Source organism: Tachypleus tridentatus, chromosome 8, assembly GCF_004210375.1.
Source record: "Tachypleus tridentatus isolate NWPU-2018 chromosome 8, ASM421037v1, whole genome shotgun sequence".
Classification (NCBI taxonomy): domain Eukaryota; kingdom Metazoa; phylum Arthropoda; class Merostomata; order Xiphosura; family Limulidae; genus Tachypleus; species Tachypleus tridentatus.
The window spans coordinates 37,107,097-37,125,106 of record NC_134832.1 but is presented as its reverse complement, the minus strand read 5'-3'; the positions used below and the strand labels follow the sequence as shown (position 1 = coordinate 37,125,106).

General features: G+C 36.8%; 1 protein-coding gene across 1 annotated transcript in view; it reads left to right on the top strand.

The window, feature by feature from the left end:
* Positions 1 to 2,408: 2,408 nt before the first annotated feature.
* Positions 2,409 to 18,010, top strand: part of LOC143222186 (mitochondrial intermediate peptidase) — an 81,944-nt gene continuing 66,342 nt past the window's right edge. Inside the window, exons 1-2 of the mRNA XM_076448276.1 lie at positions 2,409 to 3,254; positions 7,477 to 7,650. Of these exons, the coding sequence (XP_076304391.1) occupies positions 2,898 to 3,254; positions 7,477 to 7,650 (531 nt within the window). The 5' untranslated portion in view covers positions 2,409 to 2,897. The remainder of the gene's footprint in view (positions 3,255 to 7,476; positions 7,651 to 18,010) is intronic.

The window sequence follows — 18,010 nt, the reverse complement described above, 5'->3', positions numbered from 1 at the left end:
GCGGGTACAAATACCTTAAAATAACACTAATTTTTCTCATAAAAAAACTCAAATTTACGTTTGTTAGATGTTGATTGTTATTAATAAAAAAAAAGTTGCGCAAAGAGCTATTATGCTCTGTCCACTATTGGTATTAAAGCCTGGTTTCTAGCAGTAAGAATCCGTAGACATACTACTGTGCCAGGGAGGGGTGTAGGTTAGAGCAGGTAAATCAATCTGAGAAAGTTTCTATAGTTAAACAACAGTTGAGTATAACTTTAGGTTAAAAAAAAAAAGAGATAAATTATAGATCTGTAATATGCGTAGTTCGTGAGATGTGGTCACAAAATATCACAATAATCAAGGACAATAATGTTTATGATAAAACAAGAAACAGTAGAATTTCATTACTCTGTGAATACAACATTTTAAATTTTATTTTATCATCAGTTATACATAACATTATGTATTCATAACATACTCCTACTAGATAAAAGCGTATACCATGTTTTACACAAATGTTTGTTAGTTTTGAATTTCACACAAAGCTACTCAAGAGCTATCTGCGCTAGCCATCCCTAATTTAGCGGTGTAAGACTAGAAGGAAGGCAGCTAGTCACCGCCAACCTTCGCCAACTCTTGGGCTACTCTTTTTCTAACGAATAGTGGGATTGTTTAATAGGTGTTTAACTTTATAACACCCCCACGGCTGAAAGGACGGGCGTGTTTGATGTGACGGGGATTCGTACCCTTGAAACTCAGATTACGAGTCAAGTGCCTTAACCACTTGGACATGCAGGACTTCACATAAATTTGAAACGTTTATCTTCAGAAGTGTATTACTTCCGCAGTTGTTTAAGATGCAATCATAATAACCTAACCGCGAAAAATATTTATGCAGGTAAATAACTTATATTTATTTGTCTTTTTTGGAATTAAGGGCATTATATTTACGTTTGTCTTAACATAAATAAGTGTATAAAATCTAAAAACAGAATTTAAACACTTTTAGTTATAATCTTCTATGTCTTAAGATTGACAAGTGCGTAAAAGCTAAATATAGATTTTAAACCCTTCTTGTTATAATATTTTCAGTAAATAAGATATTTGGGTATAAAGTTAATACAACGTTGTTGCTGTTTTTTCAGAACAACATTCACAGTTACGTGTTCTAAAATAATTTTCTTATTTTTTGATAAATAAGTAAAGTTCAAGTTGCCAAAGCCCAAATATGAAAAAAATTTGATAACCGTATGCAATGTACTACATCATTATAAGTACACAAGAAAATAGTAAGTGATAAAAAAATCATTTAGTCAATCGAAGTCACTCGACAAAAAATAACAATCTGAATGTAACTCCTAACACTAATAAAACTGCCCAACAACAAAAACACAAAGGAATTCTAACTATAAGTACACACCACATCATGTAAGAAAATTGACAAGTACAAAAGGGAAAAATTTACTCAATAACTGGCTTGGACCAGAGTTTCCATATCTTTCATCTATTTTCTCTAATATCTAACATTTAATCCTATATTTTGAGCCTTATCCTTCCACTCTTTTATAAATCTCCGTAGAAATTTTTCTGAGCCACTGACAGTTATAAATAAGTATATTTTCTGTAATACAGGAACAACAAATATGAATATGTATGAAGTGATCATAAACTTCTTGTTTTTGAGCTCTCAGTTTCTCTAAATAGGTCTGAGAATCATATTTTCTCCCTTCACCATCTCCAAATATTCAATCAAAGGCCCGAACCTTTTAACAATCACCATACCCACATCCTTCTTATCTTTCACAACACTGATGTTGCTTCCAATTTTCTATACACTTGCCACAACAGAAATATTGCTGATTTAAATGTATTTTAATTTATAAAAAAAAATCATTTAACTTAATCCGCATTAAGTAAATGGTGCCCTTGTTACAAAGAACAAATTATTTAAATTGTGATGATCTTCTAGCTCAGACAAAGTTTACTTTCTTCATCAACTGTTAAATAAGAGGCTTTGTTTCCGTGTTAGGCCTTCCTGGAGTGAAGTTTTGGTATTTTATGATGTGGTGGTACAAAACTGTTGTAAGTTGGAATACTTTGAGAGATTGTTTGTTTTTGAATTTCGCAGAAAGCTACACGAGGGCTATCTGCACTAGCCGTCCCCAATTTAGCAGTGTAAGACTAGAGGGAAGGCAGCTAGTCATCATCCCCCACCGCCAACTCGTGGTCTACTCTTTACCAGCGAATAGTGGGATTGATCGTCACATTATAACGCCCCCACGGCTGAAAGGGGAGCATGTTTAGCGCGATTGGGATGCGAACCCGCGACCTTCGGATTACGAGTCGCACGCCTAACGCGCTCGGCTATACCGGGCACTATTATATTAGAGTAAAATCACAATAAAATGTAATAAAATTTTGAGGGGACGCTACGTCTCATCACACTATGGAAGAAATGGGTAGCATGCGACCGACTACTATTTATTTGAACGATATTAAACTTGTTCGTTTGTAATTCATTTATAGTTTAAAATTTAAATATAATCATATACTTTTAATAATAAGTTAGTCAGTGAGCCTTTCATATTACAGAATCAGTTGAATTCCTATTTTGTAAAGTACAAAAGTTTAGTTGAGCCAATCACTGAAAGTGTAGGCTAAAGCATTATTATAGAAATAACTTTCAACTGTTGAAGAAGAATATTGTTTAATTCCAATTAACTATTACGCCATGATCACTGTATCAGAGTATTGAGTGTTAAATTGAAATTGAGTTTTATCTAAGAGAGGGAGTCGAACTACAATTTAGACAGGAAATACTGAGCGTGAGATATACGTAGGCTGTTTTAAATTTAACTGTTTGTACACTTTGGCTCCAAGTTTGAGTTATGCACAGTCAACTGTATTTTTAAAAGATGAGTTATTTTTATGAAGTTTGTATTGGCATTAGAACTTTTCACCAACAGATAAAGTTAAGAAGGCTGTGTACTAAACTTTGTATTAAAACTTGTATTAGTAGTGTAACTTTAAACAGACATTTCAGTGACTATGGAAATCTTTTTATAAATCCTGATACTGCTACTGTAAGTGCTATTCCTACTTGGACTAAAAGTTCTAGTTGTAGTACTACAAGTCAACATACACGTAAAGGTGATCAAAGTAAAATAGGTTGTTTGCGTCGTGGTGTAGGTACATGGTCCCCTTTAGCTGCAGCATTTAATAGCTGTTCTAGTATTAAAAGGCCAAGTTTCAACTTGCTTTCCCAGAAAACGGTAGGTTTTTGTCTTATACGTTTGGTTGTATTTCGTTGTTAAAAAAGAATAGAACCTTTTTTACTAGATATTTTATCTTAAATATGAAAAGTATTGGTTATTTGTGTAGCTACATACACAAGTAATAATAATGGAAAACTTTCTGTATTTTTATTTGGAAAGAACCTTTAGTAAATTCAACATGTATGAGGAATTTTGTGATCATATGCAAGACATTAATGTTTAAATTCACAAAATATAAATAATATAGGGGTAACATATTAGCATTGAGGTGGTACGTTTCTTATATTACTGAGTCTGTTTTCATGTTGCAGTGTTATGTAAAATCCTGATGATTAATAGTTGCCATAGCTAGTTCCTTGGAATAAAAAATGTTACAGGGAAAAGAATTCATAAACATTTAAACTGGTTGCAACATTAATGGTTGTGTGTGTGAATGATTGAGTGAGATGTATGTATGCCACTTTCTTACATTGTACGTAAGAATGAGATGTTTGACAGACAAAAGGCCCCTTGACACATCATAGCAACATTCATTTTTATTAAATACTCATTTGTCTACATCCAGCCCTGGCTCACCCATTTACTTAAGCTCTCTTGAATTCTAATCCTGTTGTGTCTATTGCATTTGAAGGCTGATAACTCTGTTTAGATCATTAAATTGTCTTAAATCTATGTCCCCTAATCCCACTTTTGTTATAACTAGAAATTAAAAAGTGATATATCATATGTATTCCCATTATTATTTTGAATGTTTCAGTAAAATTCATAAGAATTATAATTATTGAAAATTTTTACACTAAAAATAATTGCAAGCAGTGCTTAATTGATTAAGCTTAAAAATCTTGAACTAATGAAAAATAATAATGAGAAATTATAAAGGCAATATTTTGGTTGCTTAAGTAGGAAAATAGTTGCAAACAGTAATGATCAGAGACACTAATTTCAGTTAGTTTATTATTTTTGTGACATTAACTGATTTATCCCCTTCTGGGACAGTGGTAAGTCTTCAGATTTACAATGCTAAAACCAGGGTTTTTTTTCCCTTCAGTGGACATAGCTTGATAGCATGATGGGGCTTTGGTATAAGAAAATACATATTAATTGATTTAATCACAACTTCAATAAATAAATTTTTGTATATTACTAGATTTAATTATAATTTTGTTTAATCAGTTATTTTATGCGACATTAATGTAATTGGTGCTGTAAGGTACTCGTTTATTAATGAAATTGACTGTCCAAATTCACCTGCGTGTCTTCTTTTCTCAAGGTAAAATAATTTAAGGACCTTAACCTGTCCTCATATGCTAACTCTTCCATCCCAGACATCATTTTATAAACCCTCCTTTTGAATTCATCCATCTCAATGTTCTTATTGTCACAAGGAACCCAAGACTGAACATAATATTATAAAACATAAGGAGAAATCTGTAGAAAGAACAAATACACTTTTTTGACTTGAATTAAGTATTTGTATACAAATAACCCAAGTATTTGCTGCTGGCAGTGGGCTTATAATTGTTCAACCAAAACACCTATTATGTTATACATTATCTAATTGGGTGTAACAATGAAGTGAAGACCACTGATCTTACCAATATGATGTATCATATGACCTAATCAAACAAGTTCTTGGGTCATGCACACCTTGTATAATTCTGTGAAATTAATCTGCATATCTAGCTTTAAGTTTGTTACCCATGCCTTTAAGAGATAGAGATGATATATGTGATACTTAATCACATACTGTTCCATAGGATGTGTACACGATGGGCATCCAATGTCAGTAGGTATTTCACATGTAGCATTTGATGTCATTATAGGCAAAGGCATTATTTTCAAGATCCCATGGCTGAGCATTTGATTTTAATGAGTACAAATTGATTTTATCTTAAACAATTTTTTTCTTTTCTATGTGTTTTTTTTTGTGAGATAAAACTACATGAAAAATTTTTTTCCTTACATGGATAACAATATAAAAGTATTTACTGATGTCTGACTTCGCCTGGTTGCACAAACAACAGTGAATTACAGAAACAGGTGTACTGTATTATATATGCGATCTAGATTAGATTTGGTCAGGCTGTTAGGTTATGACAGACTAGATTTGGTTAGTTTTTTACTCTTATACTTGGAACCAGTAATATACATAACTTTTTAAGCGGGCCAGATATAGTCAAAACTAAAAATTTTACTTTTACAACAGCTCTTTAGTTATTTTTATTTGACTATATACACAGTGGTCAAATAGCTGTTCTTGAAAAACCTTTGTGCATGATGGCAGTGTATATATTTGTATTCATAATTACATGCCCTACTGTGGACATTGCTGCATATGTGACTTTAAACAACAGTAGTAATTCCTAAAAACAATTCTGAAATAATGTATATGGTCAAAATTATAAATGGCTTGTTTGTTTTTGAACTTTTCTCAAAGCTACAGGAGAGCTATCTGTGCTAGCCATCCCTAATTTAGCAGTGTAAGAATATATGGAAGGTGGCTAGTCATTACTGCCCACTGCCAATTCTTGGGATACTTTTTTACCAACAGATAGTGGCATTGACTGTCACATTATAATGCCCACATGGCTAAAAGAGTCAGCATGTTTATTATGATGGGGATTTGAACCCGTGATCTTCAGATTATGAGTTGAGCTCCCTAACCACTTGGCCATGTTGGGCCTGTAACAGATGGACTTACATAATTGGTTTTATTTTAACTATTTACCTGACAGTAGTATATATACCCAATTATTTTAATATAACATATTGACAACAAGAGACTATTTGGTGCTTCAGAACTATCATTGTATAGCTATCTCACTAGCCCTAAAATAACCTTCCCCTCTTTGTCTTAGGATGTCATTGATTCCCCTTTTTAAATGGTGTATGGTGCTGAGCCCATTACTGATAATAGCAACTTAATCAATATGTAATTACCTTTTAATTTTGTTAACTTGAGCTGAGATTGCCTTTTCAAATTTCAAACTTGTGTCCTGTCTTTTTATTATTTTCAAAATTCAACATTTACGTTTTAGGGAAGTTGTAACTGATAGCAAATTGCACATGCCACAATAGTGCAAAATAGCTAGTGTGTTGGATAACTATTATGTAGTATGTGGTCATTCATATAACAGGCCTATGAGATTCCACATTCAAATGAAGTTTTTGTGATAGTGGTGTATTAAATTAATACCCATCAAGTAGTCTTTGCACTTCAGAGGACAACCTGAGCTCTGTAGATGATATATTAAATGTGTGTTCTGTTTTTTAGCCTAGAAGGCTGTTTTGTGTATCCATATGATTCTGTTGTTGATTCAATCATTGGAACTACTATTGCTTAAATTTCTAGCAGACATTCCAGTGATTACACACACAAACACAGTTTCAGTTGTTTTTACATGCTTATAAACATAATCATACAGTATACAAATAACTATAGTTGTCAGATCCCTAAGTCATTGTTTAATTTAGTCACTTACTGATACATAAGAATTGAACAATTGGCTTGAGTTTAATAGGACTAAAGCTACAGTACTTCTAAAAGTATATTGAAATAAATGTTTGTTGTTTATTCTTTCAGTGTAATGTCTCATAAACTATGCTATCAAGGGTTTTGTGGCTTGAGATGTAATTTTGTTTTCCTGTTTTTGGTCAATATTTGAATTGTTGTTTCATGTTTGATGAAATGAATAGATAATTGAAGAATTTCTTAATCAACCACAATAAAATGTTAGGAAAACAAATTGTTGCACTCTAATGCATGAATTTTTTTATAGAAATGTACAGTGGTTGAAAAATCAACTGATAAAAATTGATATATACACAATTATTTTTAAGCTAGAAAACACACATTAACAATTGAAGATATTACAAAGTTTCACAGTATTACTTATTACTCTGCATATGTATGAAATTTTGCAGTATACATCAGAATTGGACACACATCAAATGCATGAACACTGTTGTCAAAATGTTTTCTACCTGTACCATGCATATATATATATGTATTTGTAATATGAGTACTTATTTTATTTCCTAAGAAGATCTGATTATTTTGAACCTATTAAACATTTTCTTAAGTAGCATCTTTCTTATCTCAAGATAAAGAATGTGGTTAAACATATCTGATACTTTTATTGTACATAATTATCAGTGATACACAGTTCACATAATGTTGTGATGTGTTATGTATGTTTTCTTTCTTTCTGAATGATAGGGATTGTTTGGCTATAAAGTCCTTCAAGATCCAGATGGATTTTATCTGCTAAAAGAAGAAGCCATGTTGGAAACAGATAAACTTGTTAGGGAAGCAATTAGTAAAAACCGAACAAGAAAGATGGTACAGATATTTGATGAGCTCTCAGATACCTTGTGTAAAGTAGCTGACATGGTAAGAAGAAAAATTGTAATAGTATTTTTTACATTAGTTGCATCATCATAATTTTGTATATACAGAATCAATTCATATGGAGAAAATGATTCAAAAAGTATTTGTGATATTATATGAATATGAAATATTCGTATAAAGACCATGGAATGAGACCCCATATTTTGATCCATTATTCTGGCAATGTGTTGTCTAACCAGGGCTTAACATACATAGAATTATGTGAAAGAGTACTGTCATGTGAAAATGTGTTAGAGATCAGTAAGTGAAATATCATATTTCGTAATTAGTGTTTAGTAGGTAGAATGCTGCATTAACTGAAATATTAAGAAAATTATTTTGTTGTCATGTATGCCACTCTATTGAATTGTACAAGTTCCATAAATAAATGAGGATTTTTTCCTCAACTCAGTAACTCTTGAATTGGTCTCATTGGAGAAGATTGTTATTTATCATATTGGTGATCTGTTCTTTAACTTGTTTGCAATATTTGTTACTGGTAAGAAAACTGCTGAAATTTGATACAGTAAAGAACCATTCTTACAGATGACTGACTGGTATTAACCACCTGTACTGTCTCTGGTTCATAACTGCAGATTTGTTTACCACCCTTCTGCATTTATTCTCTTTTCTTAGGTGCTTCATTATGTTTCAGAGGTGTTTTCTGTAGAAGCTCATTTCTTTATCTTTACTAACTTAGCCTGTTCTACTTCTGCTCTGCCCCTCGGTGTGGATTCCTGTACGTGGTGAGGGGACATCCCAGGGAAGGTTCTTTTCTTTCAGTTTACTTCCTCTGAGATCTAAACATCCACCCACGTGTTTGCTGTGCATGGTAACCCGTCAAGGGGAGGAGAGAATCCTGGTGGTTGAGGGGTCCAACCCTAACATACAACTTTGGCCTTTTATTCCTGTAGATGGGTGGTCTTGAGGTGGCCTCCCTAGGGTCATTTGGCTGGTCCACTTGAGCTAGGGTCAACCAATTACTAGTGTTGGATGTTCTCAACAGGTGTTGTGGACATTGTATCTGATGCTGGTGTTTGGGTATAGTGCTCACAAAACCCTGGCATTGCTGCAGTGTCCTTGTTTGGCATTGTAATGCATCCCCTCATAGGGCTCCATGGTGGGTTGGGTTGGTGGGCACTGCAAAATTCTTTTTTTTTTAATCATGGATCTTCCAAAAAATTAATATAAAATAATGAAAAAAAAAACAGTCCATAGGTAAATGACCATGTCTAGAAGGTTCTGAGCAGCAATCTTCAATATCTGTAACACTTGTACCCCATTTTCTTATACTACATTCTCCTTGAGACAAACCTTTAGGGCAAATGTCTCTCATTTTCATTCAAATGGGACTAGAGAGACATGCTGGCTCTCCAGAGCCAGTAAAGGAGCTTTGATCTGGTGATGTATCGGTGGAAACATCCACATCTCAACATAGTGAACTCCTCTTGCATTCAAAGGAAATTGGGGATATACGTATCGAGATTACACCTCATACTATTTTGAATTAATTATGAGGAGTTATTGTTGACAGGGATTTGAATAAGATTTCTGAGTTGGAGATTCTTGCTGGTTTCTCCACTCAAGGAGTTTCTGGAGTGAGGCATATCTCCACTCGCAAAGATTGAATTACGATGCTGACCAGTATCCTCATTCTGACATTAACATCATTGCATTAACCTGCCTTGATAAAGGCAGGTTATCTTAAATGCAGGATATGGCCATACATTCCAAACCCTCTCAGATGTTTCCAGTGTCAGTGGTTCAGTCACTCGAAGACGTCATGTCATGGTTCCTTGATGTGTGCTCATTGCAGTAGCAAGGGCCACGATGCCTGCGAGTGTGAAATGGACCCTCATTGCATCAATTGCAATGGCTCTCACCTATCCTACTTTTGTTCTTTCCCTAAATGGTTGGAAGAAAAGAAGGTGCAGCATTTGAAAATGATTCAAAACATTACTTATTCTGAGGCTTGAAAGTAGCAGTCCCCCACTTCATCTCAGATAAATGCTGCTATATTTTGTTCCACTACAACAATGGGGGGTGCAGTTGGATCTCTCTGTCTCCAAAAGAATTGGTCTCAGACCAAATGAAAAATCTTTTGACCTTCACGGTTAAAAAAGTTAATGAATCAATATTAACACCCATCTCTGTTCATAATATACATTCCAGCAAATCCCAAGATCCACTTCCTTTGATTCCAGGTACAGGCATTTCCTTGGGTACATCTTCTTCTCACACCACAAGATGCAAAATGATCATTTGTTCACGTCCTCAGTCACTGGAATCCTCTTCCGACAGCAAAGACCTGCCTAATCGACCCTGGGCAGGATCCATGGAGGTCTACAGACCTCTGTTGAATAAAGACAGTAAAGAAATAAGACATAGTTGTAAACAGAAGGGTTCTATACCAAATTCGCCTGCACATAAATGAAAATGTCCACCTTTGTGCAATGGAACTGTCGAGGTTTATGTTCTAATCTGTATGCCATCAAAACACTGATTGCTTCTTACCATCCTGTATGCCTTTCCTTACAGAAAACATTTCTGAAACCTGTCAATACAGTCACCTTTCAGCAGTTTTCATTGTACAGAAATGACGTGCTGTGTGATGGACGAGTGCATGGATGGGTGACACTGTTGGTTGATCAGTATATGCCCATCCTGTCTTTGCCACTTGACACACCCTTGGAGGCCATAGCCTTCCATGTTTCTTTTGGTTGTACCATCACTGTTTGTTCTGTTGCCTGGAGAGACCTATGATCAATCAATCCTTGATGCTGTCATTGAACATTTGCCGTCTCCCTTTTTAAGCCTGGGGTACTTTAATGGACATCATCCCCTCTGGGGAAGTGCTGATATTGATAGGAGGGGTTGCCTTGTAGAGCGTATGCTCTCTGATCACAACCTTTCTCTTTTCAGTATTGGTTCTTCTACATATTTTCATGCACCTAGTCAGTCTTTTACTGCTATTGATCTTCATTTTTCGTGGAGGAGTGACAATAATCCATGAGGCAGTGATCATTTTCCTATAATTTTGAGAGAGACTAGCTGTGGTTGATGCCACCTGACCTGTGTGCCTCAGTGGAAGCTGGATCAAGCAAACTGTCCCTCTTTCACTGCTCTCACAGCACTTGATCCTGTCATCAGCTGTCAATAGATGACTGTGTTGCAGTAGTAACTGACTGTATTATACAAGCAACTGCTCAGTGTATTTCTAAAACCTCAACACGTTTTCTACGATATCCTCGTCCATGGTTGAATCCTGCCTGCCACATGGCATTGAAAGTTCAAAAACAGGCCTGGGATACTTTTTGTAGGTATTTCACGCTCTTGCACCACATAGCTTTCCAACAGGCCAGTGCACATACTCAGCATTGCCGATACTCAAGGTGAAAGGTTTTGCTGGGTATCTAACACTTGTGCTTCTTCTTCCACCTTTTTAGCCATCAAGACGTGGTCAGAGCAATCACCTCTTTCTTTTTGAGCTGATTGGCTCTATTACTATAATTGTCCCTTTATACTGGTGGAACTCAAACTGGCCCTTCATCAGTCTGGAAGTTTATCAGTTGGACCTAATGATGTACACTATGAAATGCTGCACCTTGTGTCTCTTGCTATTCTTCTGATTGTTTTTAACCAGATCTGGTAGGAGAATGTGTTTCCTGATGCCTGGTACTAGGCTATTGTCCTACCTTTCTCTAAGCCTGGGAAGGATCCCAAAATTCCTTCAAACTACTGTCCAATTGCTTTGAGAAGCTGTCTCTGTAAGATTTTAGAGAGGATGCTTAATGGTCGTCTTGTTTGGTTCCTTCTCTCTCCAATGACAGCACTCCACCATGGACCATGCGATTTGATTTGAAATGTCAATCAGAGAAGCCTTTCTCAAAGGACAACATTGTGTATCAATATTTTTTGACATTGAGAAGGCTTATGATACAACATGCAGGTATGGTATTTTGTGAGACCTCCATATATATGGGTTACATGGCCATTTGCCCATTATTATTAAAATATTTTTAATGGACAGGAGATTCCAAGTTTACATGGGTTTGATACTTTCCCATTCTTTTCTACTGGAACTTTGAAATCCCTCAGGGCATGTTTGTGTCACACTTTTCAGTATAAAGATAAATGCCATCACTGAACAACTCCCTCTCACTGTTGCAAACGGGCTCTATGTTGACAACTTTCACATCTCGTGTCAGTCGTTGAACATGAGATATATTGAGCGGCAACTACAATTTGCCCTCAATTGTGTACTGAAGTGGACTACGGCAAAATCAGAATAAAAATTAGCCAAATGTCCTGTAAAAAGGTAAAAGTAAAGTAAATGTAGTAAAATTTGTAAAAGGAAACAAAGGTATATGCAAAACAGCAATTAAAAACAGAAAATGGCATAAAACCAATGTTGGCATCCAGTCTACAAAGTTGTAAAGGAATTCCTGTAGCAGAATGCTAATGATCATAACCCGCCAGGAAGACTAACAGGTAAGTACAAGAACCACCGTCAGTCACCTGAAGTTGGTCTTTCCAGTCCTGGTTCCGGGTTATGTGTCATTATGGCCAGTACCAAAAGGTAAAGTAATAAAAGTGTTAAAAGACATTCAGCAAAATTGTAATAACAATTCGCGAGGACGACTAACGGGTAGTTCAAACGGATAGTTCAAACAGCAGCGTTAGTCACCTGAAGTTAACCTTTTCACTCCTGGTGTTGAGTTATTTAATGTTCTGGCCATTTTACAATGTCAAACTAGAGAGACTGAGATTGAAAAGGGAACCACAATTAAAAAGGCATAATGAATAAATATCTAACACTTAAATGAGGTTAAAAAGATTAATGGCCATTAAAAAACTAAAAACTTTATCAAGGAGGACAGTGTCACCATCACCAATAACACTGTTCAATGTTACAGACAAACCCTGGGACAGAACATGTTTAAAATAGTGCCGTCATTGAGAGTTGTAATGATGGCAGGAAAGTAAAATGTGGCTTACAGTGATTTGAGTGTTACACAAACTACACACTGGAGCATCAGTTCCAGATAAAAGAAAACGATGAGTTAAAAAACTGTGACCAGTGCGTAGTCTAGTTAGAACATCTTCCTCCTTCCGAACCTTAAGGAAGGTAGATGGCCAAAGCCCAATATAGGGTTTTATTTGAAAAAGCTTGTTGTCACGTTGCTCACTCCAAGTGGACTGCCAGCTGGCACGGAGCCGAGCCTTGAATACAGGACCATAGTCCATGTACGGAATAGGCACAGTAGTGATAGTGCCAGAGCAGATAGATTTAGCTGCCATGTCTGCAAGCACATTCCCGAGAATACCAACGTGGCCTGGTATCCAGAAAAACTGGACAGAAGTAGATGTTAATGAGAAATGGGCCAGTCGGTTTTGAATATCAGTGAGAACAGTGTGTGAGTCAACATGAAGTGTTCCAAGGCCAGCAGAGAACTAAGGGAGTCAGTATAAATAGTGCAGTCAGAGTACTGCTCAGCTTCAACATGATCCAGGGCAAGAGATATGGCGCATAGTTCAGCAGTGAACACAGAAGCTGTAGAGGGGATTCTGCATGCAACCACCAAACCACAACAAACCATGGCAGAGCCCACAGTCACCTGATTTTGAACCATCTGTATAAATTGGAATAAAGGTTGTTCGAAAGATGTTCAGTAAATAAAAGATGGTACTTCCAATCGGGAGTATCTGCCTTTTTCAGATGATTTAAAGAAAGGTCACATTTGGGGGCTGTAATAAGCCATGGGGGGATGGGCTGACCAGTGGATTCTGCAATGTTTTCCAAGGACAGACCCAATTCATCAAATTGCGAAGGCCAAAAGGAGCAATGGCAGATTGACTGTTTTGAAAAAGTAAGGCCCACTGAGGAAGGAAAACACATCCCCAAGTGGGATGCTTTGGTAAGAAGCGAAGTTTCGAAAAATACAGTAAAGACAGTTGCAAACGGCGAAGGTGCAGAGAAGGTTCATGAGATTCCACATATAAGCTCTGAACTGGGGAGGTGCGGAAAGCCCCAGAGCAGAGTCGAAGACCTTAATGATGAATGGGGTCCAGCATCTTTAAGGCCGAGGGTCTGGCAGAGCCATAGACCATTGATCCATTGTCGAGTTTAGAATGAATAAGAGCACGACATATCTTTAACATAGAACATCGATCCACTCTCCAACTGGCAGTAGAGAAGACACGGAGGATGTTCAGTGCTCTTGTGCATTTGACCCGTAGCTGCTTTAAGTGTGGTATAAAGGTCAGCTTACGGTCAAAGATAAGCCCAAGAACTTGGTCTCAGGGACCACTGGCAGCGAAACTTCAATACGCAGTTCAGGATCAGAGTAGATATCTCGTTGACAGCAAAAGTGCATGCAAACGGTTTTAGAGAGAGAAAAATTAAAGCTGTTTGCCGTAGTCCACTTCAGTACATGATTGAGGGCAATTTGTAGTTGCCGCTCAATATATCTCATTTTTTGATGTCTGACACGAGATGTGAAAGTCGTCAATATAGTCGTTTGCAACAGTGAGAGGGAGTTGTTCAGTGATGGCATTTATCTTTATACTGAAAAGTGTGACACTCAAAACACAGCCCTGAGGGGCCCCAAGTTCCTATACAAAAGAACAGGAAAGTGTCGAACCCACACGAACTTGGAATCTCCTGTCCATTAAAAAATTTTTAATAAACATATGTAAATGGCCACGTAACCCATATATATGGAGGTCTCGCAAAATGCCATACCTTCATGTTGTGTCATAAGCCTTCTCAATGTCAAAGAATATTGAAACAAGATGTTGGCATTTGAGAAAGGCTTCTCTGATTGATGTTTCAAGTCAAATTAGATGGTCCGTGGTGGAATGCTGTCGTCAGAACCCACATTGGGTGGGCAAGAGGAGGTTGTTTGATTTGAGGAACCAAACAAGACGAGCATTAACCATCCTCTGTAAGGTCTTACAGAGACAGCTCGTCAAAGCAATTGGATGGTAATGTGAAAGAATCTTGGGATCTTTCCCAGGTTTAGAGAAAGATAAGATAGTAGCCTGGCACCAGGCATCAGGAAAAACATTCTCCTTCCATATCCGGTTAAAAAACAATTAGAATAATATCAAGAGAAGCAGGAGAAAGATAGCACAGTATGTCATAGTGTACATCATCAACAGATGTACTGTCAGACCGATGAAGGGCCATTTTCAGTTCCACCAGTGTAAAGGGACAATTATAGTAAAAAAGACAGTCAGTTCAAAAGGAAAGAGGTGAATGCTGTGCCCGAGCCTTGATGGCCAAGAATGGTCAATGGGGCAGGTCTTTGTTGTTGGAAGGGGATTCCAGTGACTGAGGATGCGAACGAATGATTGTTTTGCATCGTGGGGTTGGAGAAAAAGATGTATCAGAAGAAGTGCCTGTATTTGAAACCAAAGCATGTGGATCTTTAGATTTGTTGGATTGTATGGGAGGAACAGAGATGGGTGTAGAAGTCGATTCATCAAACTTTTTAACCATGGAGGTCAAAAGGCTTTTCATTTGTTTTGAAAACGATTCTCTTGGAGGTACAGAGAGATCTGTCTGCACTCCCACTGCAGTTGTGGAATGAAGTGCAGCAGCAAATGTCCGAGATGGAGTGGCAGACAGGAATTTCCGAGCTTCAGGATAACTAATGTTATGGGTCATTTTCAAACGCTGCACCTCTTTTTCCTCCAACCATTTTAGGCAAGAATGAAATGTGAACCACTGCAGTTGACACAATGTGGGTCTGTGTGACACTCATAAGCATCATGGTCCTTGCCACCACAACGAGCACGACAGGACGTCTTTGAGTGGCCGAACCTCTGACATTAGAAACATCGAAGAGGGTTTGGAATGTATGGCCATACCCTGCAAATTAGATAACCTGCCTTGATGGTGGCAGGTGCACGTGGTGATGTAAATGTAAAAACGAGGATATTTGTCGGCAGTGTAACTCCGTCTCTGCGAGTGGAGATGCACCTCACCGCAGAAACTCCTTGAGTGGAGAGACCAGCGAGAATCTCTGACTCGGAAATGTTCTTAAGTTCCTCTCAACAATAACTCCTTGTGATGAATTCAAGGTAGCATGAGGGGTAACCTCAATTGGTACATCCCCAATTGCCTTTGAATTCAAGAGGAGTTCACTGTGTTGGGATGTGGATGTTTCAACCAATATGTCTCCAGATCAAAGCTTCTTTACTGACTTTGGAGAGCCAGCAAGTCCCTCCAGTCCCTTTTGAATAAAAAAGGGGGACATTTGCCCTAAAGGTTTTTCTGAAAGAGAATGTAATATAAGAAAATGCGGTACAGGTGTTACAGATGTTGAAGATTGCTGCTCAGATTTATTTTATTTAAATTTTTTATTGGAGGATCCATAGCAAAAAAGGAAAATTTCGGTACCCTCTGATCGCACCTACCATGGAGCCCTACAAGGGAATGTACTACAATGCCATGCAAGGACATTGCAGCAATGCCAGGGTTGCGTAAGCCATATACACAAATTCCAGCATCAGACATAATGTCCACAACACTTGTTGAGAACTTCCAACCCTTGGTTGACTCTAGCCCAAGGGGGACCACCCAAAGGCTGCCCATCTACAGAAATTCAAGGCCAAAGTGGTGTGCTAGGGTTGGATCCCTCAACCACCAGGATCCTCTCCTTCCCTTCATGGGTCGCCACGCACAGCAAACACATGGGTGGATGTTTAGATCCCAGAGGAGGTAACCACAAAGAACAGAACCTTTCCTAGGAGGTCCCCTCACCACATACAGGAATCCACACCGAGGGGGTGATGAGATGTATCATTCCCTTGAAATAAGAGTGGTGGCATTCTGCTGGTGTTGTTGGCATATTGCACTCTCTGCTGCAGACCTGATGTACAATTCAAGATGCTACTGATTGTTTTGTTGTTTTTTTCCTACCATGGGATTCCTTCTTCCTATCACCTAGGTTCTTTATGTATATTCCCAGTGGGTATGGTTTTTGTTGGAGATGGTCCAGTCAAAGTTATTCTCATTTGTGATGGTGTGATGCCCTTACTGTTGCAGATATATATATATATGTATTGCAGTTTTTGCCTTAGGCAGAGATGAACCTTCATCCTATTATTCTCCAGTTGTTCCTTTTGGTGGGTCCTGCATTGGTTGTAGATGGTACAGCTAAGTCAGTCCTCACATGAAGCAACAAAACCACTAGAGAACTAATAGCAGTCCTACAGAACACTCCAGCATGGGTCACCCAAACCTTCAAAGTAATTGTTTATTCATAGATAACAACAAATCAGACACACACAATCAACAACTGGCAGCACCTAGAATGGTATAACAGGTTCACAATAGAAAGGGCTACAATGTATTTGACATCGTTCATGGTCAAAAGACAGACTGTCAGATTAAAAAAAAAAATTATGCCTGGCCAGTCACTACTTGTCACAGAGTGGGATCCACAATACACTAGCAAAAGGTCCCTGAAAAAGTAAGAAAAGTTTGAAAGAAAAATAAACCTTAAAACATAGAGCAGTAAATATAAAAATATAGAAAAATTATTGTTATTACTAACAATCAACAGTAAAGATGTTTGTACTTGCTTACCATATCTAGTACTCTTTTTAAGCCTTACCAAATTTTGCACGTAAAACAGAATACCTTTGTTTTATATATTCATTATAAAATTACAAAAAAATTATAAATTTCTCTACCAATATTGCAGATTCCACTATAATTCTCATCTATCAGGCTTACTAACTAAACTATATTAAGGTCCAAAGAAACAGTTTTCCAATTAACATTTTCATCAACCCCTTCCTTCCAAGATTGGAGACAAAGGAAATAATTTGTGGAATTCCCAACATTAAGAGACTGAGAAAAACCACAAGTGGAAAATTCTGAACTTTTCATTGCATATAAGCACATGATAGAGTAAAGCAAGTGGGCATAAGCAAGTACTTCCAAAAGTTTGATTTACAAAACAGTGACAACCCAAGAAAAAGATAGAAGGTTCCTATTTTATATTTTAGTTTATCAAGATTGATAATTTGAGTTTCTAATTCATAAGAAACTAGTCATTTAGATATCACAAACATCTAATTTAAACAAAAGCTGCATTCAACATTCCACGTGACACATAAAAATCAGTATTTATAATTCTTTTTAATATTTGCATTTATATTAAGAAATTCACTGATGTATAATACTAAAACTTTAAATATAATCTAGAATTTGATACCAAACGTATTGATGTACCTTCATAAAATAATGTCTATCCAATTTTGAATGTTAGTCTACAAAAGTGATACGCTCTTTGACAAACCATTGATTGCATATACATTTAATAAATGTGAATATACATGTATATAT